The 12,895-nt window shown below is 47.3% G+C and overlaps 1 protein-coding gene across 1 annotated transcript in view; it reads right to left on the reverse strand.

Annotated features, from left to right (window-relative positions):
• satb1b (SATB homeobox 1b) overlaps positions 1-12,895 on the reverse strand; it is a 46,511-nt gene that overhangs the window by 14,316 nt on the left and 19,300 nt on the right. The window contains exons 8-11 of the mRNA XM_070965910.1: positions 11,521-12,020; positions 8,730-8,942; positions 5,256-5,327; positions 4,567-4,722 (exon numbers count right to left, since the gene is read on the reverse strand). Of these exons, the coding sequence (XP_070822011.1) occupies positions 4,567-4,722; positions 5,256-5,327; positions 8,730-8,942; positions 11,521-12,020 (941 nt within the window). The remainder of the gene's footprint in view (positions 1-4,566; positions 4,723-5,255; positions 5,328-8,729; positions 8,943-11,520; positions 12,021-12,895) is intronic.

The raw sequence follows: 12,895 nt of genomic DNA on the forward strand, positions 1-12,895 counted from the left end.
GTGTGTGTGTGTGTGTGTGTGTGTGTGTGTGTGTGTGTGTGTGTGTGTGTGCGTGCGTGTCTGTGTAGGTGGGTCATGTGCCAGATATCTGAGATTAAAGCTAAGAAAAGCGTTGGAGCCCCCGTAAAACACCACAAAGCAGATTCCACATCTAACAGGGAATTAGTCATTTTCCAAACATGAAGTAGTTACAGTTATTCTGTCACCCTCCCTTCTGAATCATATCAGCGTCCCCCACCCACCTCCACCCACTCCCCCACCTTTCCAGACCAACAAGGCACCGTCACCACCCTCACAAGCCCCCACCCTCCACTCCAGGGACTACCGTGCCAGGCGGGCGCAGGGTGACAGATGGCATGCACCAGCCTCCCCCCCTGCACTCTCCCCTCTCCCCCTCTACTGCACCAGCCCCCCTGCCCGGCCCCCCCGGTGGCGCAGCGGCGGACCAGATCAGTGCCATTCTGTCTCATTAGAGCCTGGCTAATTAGCGTAGCCTCTTCCAGGGGAGAATGAGCGAGTGAGAGCGAGGCAGAGAGAGAAAGAGCGATGGGGAGAGAGGGCGGCGTTGGTGGCGGCGACTGGGTTCTGTACTCTTCTGGTCATTGAGGAGTCGGAGGGCTTTGAGCCCCGCCGAGCGCAGGGCTCCCAGGGTGCTTGTTTCATGACAGCAGGGACTCTGATTCCATCCATTGCGCAATTCCTCTCAGGAAGTGTCGGGATGTTTAGACATAGAAGTCGTGTCAAAGGAATGCCCCCAACCTGCTCCGCCCCACCCTCAGCTAACCTCCCATCGCTCAGCTGAACATTAGCCGCCCCCTCTGCCGCGCTCGCCAGCACAGCAAGCCTCCCCTGTTAACGGGAATGAAAACAAAGCACGGTGGCTTACTAGAGAGCGCTCCATCCCTATTGGGCCAGTTAATAACGTTGACATCGACTCCACGCTATCCAGATCATAGCTTGCACCTCTGCAGGCGAAAGCGAAATGGGCCGTTTGGCGAATACAGCTACTTCTGGCAGTGTCATCGCTGGATTCGACCCAGCTGCGCGCAGCTGTTTTCTCCAAGTCTGACATCTCCTGAAGCGAAATGGAGATGGAGCTTTCGATCAGTTTGAATCATTGAGGAATGGATCATGAATAATGGTTCTGATTTTATCAAAGAGTAAATGTAATATCTGTCCTAATAAATCAGAACTGCTGCATGGATTACGTTAAAAGAAACGTATGCCCAGACTTGAAGTGAATGGCGACCATTAATCTGATGAAGTAATATGGCTTGGGAGATTCACTGCTCTATGGTTACTACGCTGAATATGTGGCAGTAAAAGAGTGATTGAAATGCAGCATTGAATATGTGAGAGAGGAGGGGCAGTTAAAGGGTGGCTGAGGCCTGCTGTGGTTACGAGCCCTAAGAGAGGACAGGATGGCTGCGATCCAGGACCCCCCCCCCCAACACACACACATACACACACACACACACCAACAGACGCAAACAAACACACTGAAATGTGCCTGCACATAAACCATATTTGATGCACAGAAAAACACACACATTTGTACACAGTGTATGCACACACCTAAGCATCGTGCACCAATGAGCAAACTCCTGTTTACTGCTTTTTACCCAGAGGAGCTCTACTGCCTGTGACCTCCTTCAACTCCACATTTCTCTCCTTTCAGATCTCCACCGCTCGTCCTCTTCCCTTCTCACTGTATCATCTGTCTGCCTGTGAATGAGGCAAATATGCTGCACGCTGATTGTGAATGCGCTGAGACCCGCCACGCGGTGCACGCGTACCCACACATACGCAGGACTGGTACCAACCGATCCCGGTCACCTGATCCTGTGCTTGCGTCAGCATGCTGGGAAATCCTAAGCTGAGCTGAAGAGGCAGAGGTTGAACTGCACACCAAGCTGACAGGATGGTGCCAGCCTCGGCGATGAGGCCTCTTCCCCACCCTCCCCCCACGATTATTTCCCTGGACCCCATATGGGCACCCTGCCAGTCCGGCCCATCCTCCATCCTGATCACCAACCACATCGACACTGCGCTCCCAACCTCAGCACCAGCAGTCTCTGCTGGCATGGTGCTCTACTCAAGGCTTGGACGGTGGTTATTTTCCTCTTGCAAGGCTGCAAACCTCTCTGGACATCAGCTGTCACTTGAATGCATATTCTGCCTCTTCCTGGCTGACACACTGTAGCAACCTCACCAATAATGAACAGTGACGAGTCAAGACTCAGTGTCAGATCCCAGTGAAAATTTCCTTTATCAACAAAAATTTTCCTGTCACTTGACGTGATAATTTCTTTAGTTGCAGCAGTGGCACCGAAGCCTTTGTTTGGAACAGGCAGAAATGAGGAGCTAAGCTGTGCAGCCATTGAAATGACACATCTAATATCAGGTACCTTAAAACCAGCATCCCCTGAATTTCCCAGGGGTTAAAAATTCAAACTGTTAGTATTGTTCAAAAGCCGAAAATGTCCAATTCACAGTGAGAAACAATAAGACGTGCAAATACTCACATTTAAGAACAAATGTAGAGTAACTCAAATGTTTGATTGGCAAAATGGTTCTAGATGAATTTTCTAATTAACAGGTTACGGTTGCAGCTCTAATGCTGACAACAAAATATAATCCTGTGGCTTCTACGCTATGTGTGGCAGGGACAAGAGACAACACTGAGACACGTTTCCACCCATATTGTTGGACTGACGTGAATTCTGGGAACTGAAATGCTGTTGAATTGTGTGCCTGCAGCGAAATAAGTAAAACCACAATCTCATCTGACTTTAGATAAAAAAAAAAGCAATAAGGCAAATGCTGGATTTTAGAAGATTTATGTGGAAAGAGCAGCTGAAAAGTGGGTGCTGGTCTCTGATTTTCACAGTTCAGGGGTCCTGATGGGGAGGAACAGGCCTGGCCTGGCGGTGCTGGTAGCTGTGGCAATGCCGGCTGGGTAGTAAGGGGGGAGACCAGCTGCCCGGGGAGCGCCCATTACGAGATGGAGCCAGAGATAAGTGCTCTCCCAGGCCCCCTTTCACAGGCATAATTAGCACACTTCTTATCTGCTGCTCAATTCACATTCACACCCGCCTGCCATGAATGGAACGTGAAAGAGAGGCAGAAATCGGGGGAACGAGAGAGGTAGAGGGGCAAGACAGAGAGATGGGAGCGAGGTGGAGAAGGCAGGGTGGAAACCAGTTCCCAGACAAACCTTCATTTGAGAGGAGAGAGACATGTGCGAGCTAATGCTGCGACCGCCTCGCTCTCCCCCTTTCTCTTTCTCCATCCTTCCAAGGAGTCTTTGAACTCCTTAACAAAAACAGTGGTTTGTGCATCAAACTGCAATTTGGTAAAACAAAGCTATCTGGGGGTATAATCATCCTAATCAGCAAGAAAAAAATAAAGCCTTTGCAGATATTTCCAGATTATTCCGCCCTTGGTGATCTATTTCTCCCCCCACCTTCTTCATCAAGCACAATTGTGGAAATCTTCCCCACTCTGCCTCCGACAGACACATGAAAACCTTTAATAATAAGTCCTTAGTGCTACATTTTTTAAATTACTTTTAATAAAGAGTTAAACTGGTGGTGTGTTTTTTTTCCCTGTTTCCAACACACACAAGCTTGTAGTGTGTGAGCGCCGTGCTCTCTGGGAGAAGATAACAGGGGCCCCATCGTCTTACAGAGCGCAGCTAATATAAACAGGTTTGTTTGGTGTTGAAACAGTGTCGACTGCTAAACTCCAAACCCACAATAAAGAGGACATGTGTCATTATGTCGATAAATCATCGCAGCGATGCGCTGAGGCGAGGTTTGATGGGGCCGGGCAGATTCCTACCTCTCTGCCTTTAACTGTGTGAAGGCATGCAGTATCAAATGTTTTATAATCTTTTTAATGCAGTCTGTATAGACTGACTGTGTGTGTGTGTGTGTGTGTGTGTGTGTGTGTGTGTGTGTGTGTGTGTGTGTGTGTGTGTGTGTGTGTGTGTGTGTGAATTAAGAGTTCAAGTGCGCCAGATGCTCCTCAGATGAAGGATTGGACATCAACAGGCCTGCCTTGGAGCTGAAGGATCTTTATTTTCTTGCTTTTATTTTTGCAAGACATCCATCAGCCATGTGTCTACGAGTGTGCGTGCATGTGTGTGTGTGCGTGTGTGTGCGTGTGCAGACAGTCATGAGCATGTATGCAGGAAATTCAGGTTTGGATTTATGACCCGTCAACACAGCGGTAGGAGCTGCTTTGCAAAGTAATATCAGGTGAAACGACTAACAGAGTTTATACATGATGCTGTTTTTTAGCAGCAGGTCAGCGACATCTTTGATAAAATAAAAAGATTTAGGATGATGAATAAAGATCATGGGTCATTGTTTTTTAGCTCCAGTGGTGAAAAAAAGGAAAGCTCTTTGTATTTTGAAACTAACACTAGAACCAAAGTGGTCAGTTAAGGTTTCTGGAGGAAGACGCCAACAGAAGAAAACACCAACATATTTGGAAACGGTGGCATCGCAGCGAACGTCCCTCCTCTCTTAATCCAGCGAGGTGTTCAGTGTGTTTTCGTACCTGGCTCTTCGAGGCAGCCACCTTGGCGAACAGCGCCTGGGAAACTTTGGCCCTCTTCATCTCCTGCTGGATCTCGTCGTAGATGGAGGAGTTGATGTTGAGGATGCAGCTCTCTGTTTTGCCGTTCCACTCGCTGGGCAGGGGCGACGGCTTCACCTGGTTGAGCGTGAAAACAAGGGAAATGATGAAAATCCTACACAAAACCACTCGCACTTTCCTTTTCAGGCTCAAATACTTTGTTGAATCATGTGACGAAAGTTGTGTGCACGAACTGTTTCATCTGAAGATTATTTTTTGTAATATTAATACAGTCATAAGTGATAGTTGTTAAACTAAACACTGTGCATGTACGTATTTTCACTTTATTTGACATTTGACAACAAATGAGGTTAAAAACACAAACCTCAGTTTAGATGTAATTAAAATCTAAAGCTCTGTCATAATATAAAACAATGTATTATTGCTATTCTATATAAATATATCTATATATCTGTCTAACTGATGAAATGCTAATATTAGCATTGTACTTACTTCGTACCTGCTTCACAAACATGTAAATACTGAAACAGAAACGAACTGCATGCTGGGAAATGATAAGCTCTAATGTGTGCGTTGTCTATAAGAATGTGTGCATTCAGATTGACGCTTTTGGTGGTGGAGGAGAGAGGTGGGTGGAGTTATTTGCTCACAGGGGAAATGCCCACGGGGATTCGGGGATTCCAGTCCTCGGGCCTCAGGCAGTTGGAGTCTTCCCTCCGGGGCTGCAGAGTCGGGAGCACAACACAACAGTACTTATTCAGGCTCGCATGAGAAAAAATAAAGGTAATCTGGCTAAACACCAGCACACACACGCATGCATGCACCCATCTCTCACACACACACACACTCTGGAGTGTAGATTACACCCACACACGGCTCCAGCGTTACTTTGCTCAAAAACACTTAGATGTGTTGTATGAAATGTTATTATTCTTATGTCAAGCTGGTGATTAAAAAATAAATGCAAGTCAAGTGAAATCAAATCATCCTCATTCAGCAGCTTGTTGCATCTTGACAAAAATCCTTTGACAAGGTAACAAGTATCCTAATAAAAGCATTACCCAAGAACCATTAGCATATGAATCATTCCATACGAGCCCTTTTGAAAGGAGACATCGACGGGGCTGGGGATGAGCACAAGTGCATGGCATTCAAATAAAATAAACCATAATAACACCAACAGCGGCTAAATCATGATACAGCCTGTGTTCAAAAACATATATATTCAAGTACTGGTCTAGACACCTAATACGAGCTCCTTTATGTGTGAAAAACATAATCCTGAAATCTGTGGTGAAACTGGAATGTCGGAGCATTTCATCCTTTGGGCCTTTCATCCAGCTTTTTTTTTTTTTTTTTTTTTTGTAACGACAGCCCGACGTGGGCTCGTCAGTCTGAGCGGTAGGTTACCATGTCAGGCTAATTGTTAAGGCTGGGACGTGCACTAACTGGCTTTGGGGGAGTCGAGCCGACCCATCGGCACACGTGAGAGAAACATACCTCTGCATCTGTTTTTATGAGGCCAATAAAAACCCTCCTCTGTCTCTGGCTCAATTGCCACCCTGGCTGATTTATGTGCTTGAATTCACACCGCATTGCTCCATAGGAGAGGCTGGCAGATGGCCAGGTGCACGAGCGCGCGAACGCGTGTGCGCGTTTGTGGGCGTGCACGTGAGAATTGCCCTGTGTAGGAACAGGTCTACATGATAAATGTCAATGGGTTTCAGTCATACAGGTGAGGTATATTATGCCTTAAGATATTCTATTGACGTGCCAACACTATTCTGAGTGAAAACAAAAACCACAAACCAGAGGCTTGGAGTTTTGGGTCGGGTTTGAAATAGTTAGCTTGTACGCAGCAGAGCAGTCATTGTGCTTATTGTTCAGTTTTGTGCTGCATCTCCACAGCTCTGTAAGCTGGTCTCAGACGTGCCGAAAGGCCCTCAGTACATTCAATCTAATTCAACTGATGCGATTATTGGAAATCTAAAAACTCGTAGTTCCACATCCCTATCTCTGCTTCTGGGTTGTTAATCAAAACATTAACAGTGGGCTATGACGCCGAACAAAATGTGCAAAAGTTCGCTGTGTAACTCTGAATCTGTGTGCCGCGCTGACACAGCCTCCGATTGTAAAGACGAGCCGTGAGCTGCGAAGTGGCCCCGCTGAAGTTCAGCACCGCTGCTCCAGAATGCCACTCTTTCTTTTTAGTTATGTAAAGACAGTAACTGCCATCACGCTGAGCCCTTTCAGGGGGAGGCTCCATTTTGGAGATGGGTGGGCATGTGCCTGTCTGCCTTTCCTCCTCGCCTAAATAAAAGCCAAATCTTCACCGAGCACTGGACAGAGGGAGCCTTTGTCCGCACCTCTCACCTCCCAGATGCAGCTGACCGCACTTCAAATGGGCTTAAGTGGTAGAAAGTTGCCACATACCTTTCAAATGAGGGACACTGATTTGCAGCGAGGGTGGGAAGTTGTGCTGTGGTATGCAGGGACTGACTAAACGATGTTTGATCTTTCGTGGAGCTTGTCATCACTGAGTGAGCTTTATTTTGAAAATGGGAGGGCTGTTAATGCTGCCTAATGCATGGTAAAAGGTCAAAATTAGCACAAAAAATTATCCATCATTTGTGCACCATTCTCACCTGTGTGGTGAGGGCGGGGATGATGCACAACTCATTTACATGCAGGGAGAATGTAAAGTATGTTCTCCGGCGCGCACGTTGACAGACCAAATGGGCTTTTATTTATTCCAGATCTTTCCAGACAGGTTGTAGCCTGATACAATGGAGGGGAATGTGAGGTGTGTAGCAAACAGCGCGCTCGGGTGGCGCTTGTGCGCACGCTCACTGACGTCACATGTAAACAAAGAGCGCTAATGAGTGCAGTGCACGAGCGTGTGCGTGGATACACACTGTTTACACTCTAACAGGCATGGGACCACAGCACTGACATTTTGTTAACGTCTCGCAGAGCCTTTCAAAATGACGTCACGCGTGTCCAGAGTCAGCCTGTGACACCACCACAAGCAGAGAATCCAGCTTATTAAAAACACTCCAACCTGCTCTCGCACCTGCACACCTTGACCTGAACACATTCACGCAATACCAACAATACCTGGAAACGGCCAGCTAAACAGTTCACGGGACTAGATCTAATCACACGTGTTCTTCTACGATGGATGAATGCAGCCTTTGTCATCTCTCTCTGCTGAATGCTTTCTGAACTATGGCTGCACTTGGCCTCCGTCCAGTACAGATACTCCTCATACTCCCTCTTTCACTTTTAGTACACAGTATTCTGACTTGCTGCAGAAAGTCTTGTTAGTTAAACAAATATTTCTCTGTATCAGAGCTGCTCTGAGGGGAGAAATTAACTCCTGCACCCTCAGTGGGCGAAGCCAACAACACAATTTTTTATTGGGCGAGTTAGCTAGCAGGCAAACCGGGATGATACGCGTTGGCCTATGGTTTGCATTTGGCTCCCTTTCGAGGCTGCATAAAAGGTCCCTCTGCAGCTGATGTGCATCCCTCAGAAACAGAACTGCACATCTGGGCTACATGATGAACTGTGATTGGTCATCTGGGGCTGCCTTCTGTTTTCACCACGTTTCCACCACTGACAGTGTTTGCTGATAACGGAGAACACGAGCAAATCTTTTGCTTTTCCGTAACACCAGACAAATCTGCATTGAGTGATTCGGAAAAGCGTTCCCACTTCTTCTCCCTGTTGTTGTTCTCTTTAAAAGAGTGAATAAAGGAATGTAAATATGATTACTTAAGGTGCATAATTGATGCTTAGCACTGGGTTACAATGCATGACACATTCATCTACTGCTGCAGTGGTGCTACAACTATCGATCGGTCAAACCGTAAATCAGATCCCCTGCTGTAGGTGTGTACAGCAGCACCACCATGATGGAGAAGTATAAATCTGTTTTTACGGCGTGACTTTAAATTCTAACGCCACTGTGAACAAACCTTTTGTGCACTAAGGTTTATAGAGCAGCTCTGGCCCAAAGACATGTTTGTAGAACTAAAACTCCGCTATTGAAGTCCTACTGAGTAAGATAACAACAGGCTGTCTGCAACATGAACACATGGACAGAATCAGATCTGCGGTACCTGCACAGGTCGACTGGGCGGAGTGCTGATGAGCGGAGCGGCGCCCATCGCCGAGGCTGCCGTCAAGCTGCGCTCCCTCTCCTCCTGATAGATGCGGTCGCGCTCAGCCTCCGGCAGCTGCAGGAAGTTCTGCATGGCACGCAGGTTGACCAGCAGCGACTGGGACGCTGTTTTAGGGTCCTCCTCCTTGCGCAGAATCTCAGACAGCAAGCCCTGCATGACGGGGCGGGAGGAGAGACGGAGAAAGCGAAGACAGAAGGAGAGGAGGTGATGGAGCAAGCGGAGGAGGGATGACAGAAAAAGAAAGCAGAGCTCCCAGAGAGGGAAAACAGTTGGGTGGTGGGGGTCAGGACGGCAAGCAAGAAGGGAATTATCACATTAGAGGACTCTTAAATAAGACAGTTAAGTAGAGCCATGAGTGTAAATGGAGACTCTAATGACCACAGAGATGTGACACTCTGATACCCACTTTAACTGTAAACTAATTCTACTTTTTAGCTCCTCCATTTAGAGCACAGTTAGTTTCTTCCTCCATACAGTGTTTCTGATGAGGTCACAGGCTCTTCCTGTGACTGCACCTCCACACTTCCCTCAGCCTGAGCTTTCTCTGCAGCCACTCTGCACCTTCCACTGTCATTGTTGTTAAATCAAAGCAACCTTCACGTCCTCCCGTCCTCCTCTGCAGAGCTTCAGTCTCACAGTAAAAACATTTTCAGTTTATAGCACTTCATCGATGTTAAAACTACTTCACTGAAACTTCTGTGTCGCACTTTTGTTGTGTTATTTTGCAGATCTTGGACGTATTCTTAGGGCCGTGTGTCGCTTTGGATAAGAGCCGCAGCTACTCGCCTGAAATGCGAAAGTCTTGTGCGGCGGGCAATCAGTGTATCCTCTGTTTACTTTTCAATAGCGCTCGATTCCATCATTATGAGACGGCGATGACTCCATTATCAGAGACGTGTGATTGGGCCTTTTCATCAGCTCTTGGCCACACACTGTGCAAGCCATCGCTCCGCTTCTCTCACCATCAATAGGTGTGATTTGGTAATAAAACAAGGTGACGGGGAAAACATGCTCGCGCTTCTTATTTTTTTGGAGCGTGCAAGTCCTCTTGGGAAAAGAGGAGAGCTGCAAATACGTGCTTGGTGTCGTTTATCGGACTATTAAAATGTGCACAACTGTGTGTCATGTTTAATAAGCTATGTCTGTGGCATCCAGACAAGTGTGAACAGATACTCAATGAAATCCGACTCTGAGTGACGTTTTTTCGGCGAAAGGGGACGGAGCACTTAATGTACACAAGCGTTGAGGGGACGGCTTAGCGGCGTGTCTCTTTCTGCCGGTCCTGTGACTCTTTGTGTTTATCTCTTTATCTCGTTGGTCAATCAGTTTCCTCTAAAAAAAAAAAAAAACGCTGTTAAAAAGCCCGAGTCCCTGCCCCCGCCTCCTCTGATCCACCTCGTGCATCGACAGCGGGCCCTTCGTGTCACTACTCGACACCGCTCCCCCCACCTCATCCCTTTATTAACACACTGGCAGAAAAAAACGCACGCCTAATAAATAATCCTCCAAAGGGAAACTTTCCGATGGCACACTGGGCTAATTCCTCATATCAGGCACAGATAAGACTTGGTTTGTGTGGGAGCACGCAAATCTGCACAGAAACACCAGTGTCTGACTCCATCACAGAGCACACACGCGCGCACGCATTTATTTTTTGGGTGGGGTGGAGGCGGGTGGGGTTGCGCTACGTTCTAATTCTAATAGATCCTTATCAGTTTCTGTTTTTTCCCCGTTTTCATACACAGCGACTTCAAAGCAAATGGAGTCGTAATGAGGTTTGCTGTCACCTCCTTCCACCCCCCACCCCCCCATACAGACGGTACATCTTAAGACGTTATCACTGCCTTCTGTGTGGGTGTGTTCGTGTGGATGTGTGTGTGTGAGGCCTCTGACTATGAAGTGAAACTGCATATTTTGGCACGAAGAGGACGCACGCCATGACCGAGCCCGGGTCTCTCACATGGCAGGCTGCCAGCTGAAGTACAGTCGAGGTGCTACATTGCCGGAGAGAGAATTATGAATGAGATATAAACTGTGGAAATAACCCAATTCAAACAGCGGGCCCTTCTTTGGAAATAGAAATTCTTTCATGACTTCCTTTGTGTGGCGTTTTTCCTTTTCGAACAGGATGTGCGTGTTTGACTTCAAACGCGGGCTTGAAGACGTCTTTGGACGGCCACCTCTCCCTGTGACTTCAGTGGTGCTGCATGATGTTTTCAGCTTTCCAGGAACTTCAAGTGCTGCTTTTACGAGTACCGTTTGTACTCTAAACATTTTATTACCTTGTTAATATGAGTCAGACTGGGGCATAAAGTTATAGATAATAAATGAAATTAAAACGAAATCATACAAAAAATAAATTAAATCATTAATCAACTTTAAATGATGCAGCAAACACTGGATGCTTTCCATGATTATAGAAGTTAAATATCAGTGTACATAAAACAACTCCTGCGTTCATTAAAGTTGATCTTTTTGTATCACATGGAATCTGACCAACAACAAAGTTCAGGACAAACATCAACTCCACAGACATGGATTATTCATTAATTTGGCTAAATCTGAGATTTCAGCCAAATCAGAACTTCATTATCACAAGCAGGAAGAAGGAGACTGTGGCTTTGGGATGAGCTGGACAGGTGCAGCAAATAATTTTAGTTCTGCCAATGAAGGAACGTTTTAGTTGTTGTTGTTTTAGGTCCCGGTTATTCCCCCCACCCCTCCTCACCTGGGTTCTGTTGAAGGCCACGCGGGCGAAGACGGCCTGTGAGATGCCGGCCCGCTTCAGCTCGTCCCTCACCCACTGGTAAATCTCTGAGGACACCTCTGTGTTGGATGCCACCTGTGGCTCCATGGGCTTGTTGTGGGAGTTGCGGTTGACAGGTGGGTGGTTGAGGTACTGCTGGGACAGGGACTGCTGCGCCAGCAGCCGGTTCACTGCATACTGCTGGTTGAGGATCTGTGCCATCACAAGCTGCTGGTTGACCAGCTGGGGGCTGATGGGCGTGGACACCAGGCCCGGGTGGTGCAGACCGGGAAGCTGGGGCTGTCGGCCGCCGGTCTGTCCACCGTGTGGTGGTGGAGCGTGAGATAGCGGGGGCACCGGCGAGGAGGGAGTCTGCTCTGCTGTGCTGCCGGGGATGGGCTGCTGCTGCTGCTGGGAGAAGCCCAGGTGGTTGTGGTTGTGGTTAGGGCCGGGTGGAGAGAGGTCGGACAGGCCATCCATCTCTAGCGGAGGTGGGAAAAAGGGTGAAAAGTGGAGGACAGAGGGGACGAGAGAGAAAGAAAAGATGGGGTCAATTCTTGATTTGAAGTCTGTCTTTAACACCACATAGAAAAACAGCAGAGGAGAAAGCAGAAGAAAAACTACAAGCACTGAGAATCTGGAAAATCTGGAAATCAACCTTCATCAAAATCAGTTTGATGTCACCACAGCCACTGTCTCTAATCGGAGGAAATTAAAAAGATCTGTTCTGCATCAGATCCAACGTTAGCCTCTGTGTGTTAGCCTCTCAGCTAACATTCCCGGTTACTTTTACGACCTTCAGGACAGAAAGACCTTTCTGCAGCCAGCACACGCTCATATCTAAACAACTAACCACCAACAAAAAGAGGCAGGGGCGTCTCCTCCGTAACAGGAGCCTATACAGACCCCTTCTTCCCTGATTGGATGTGAAACAGCTGACGAGCCAATGACTGGTTAAAAAAAAAAAAGATGTAAACACAGATAAAAGAGCTTCATTGTGTTTGACCTGCGTCTTCCACAGCCCATGCCTTCAAAATTAAGCTCAGAACGTCTGTGGCCTCATCATGTGAAACAAAATCTTGGAGAAACAGTGGAGTGTGTGTACGTGTAGGTACAGGATTAATGTGTGTGTGTGTGTGTGTGTGTGTGTCCGCAAAGGCAGAAGCAATGCTGATAAATCTGATTCTCTCTTTACATCCTTAATTCTAAAATAAGGAACACAAGCTAACCAATGTGACATTTTTAGTGGAGGATGGTCTGCATGTAAATGTACAGAGAGCGCAGGCAGAGGGAGCGACCTGAGAAACGGCCTTACTTCAGTGTGTTAGAACAGACTCGAGACACACACACAAAAAAA

This window comes from Chaetodon trifascialis, chromosome 7, assembly GCF_039877785.1.
Source record: "Chaetodon trifascialis isolate fChaTrf1 chromosome 7, fChaTrf1.hap1, whole genome shotgun sequence".
Classification (NCBI taxonomy): Eukaryota; Metazoa; Chordata; class Actinopteri; order Chaetodontiformes; family Chaetodontidae; genus Chaetodon; species Chaetodon trifascialis.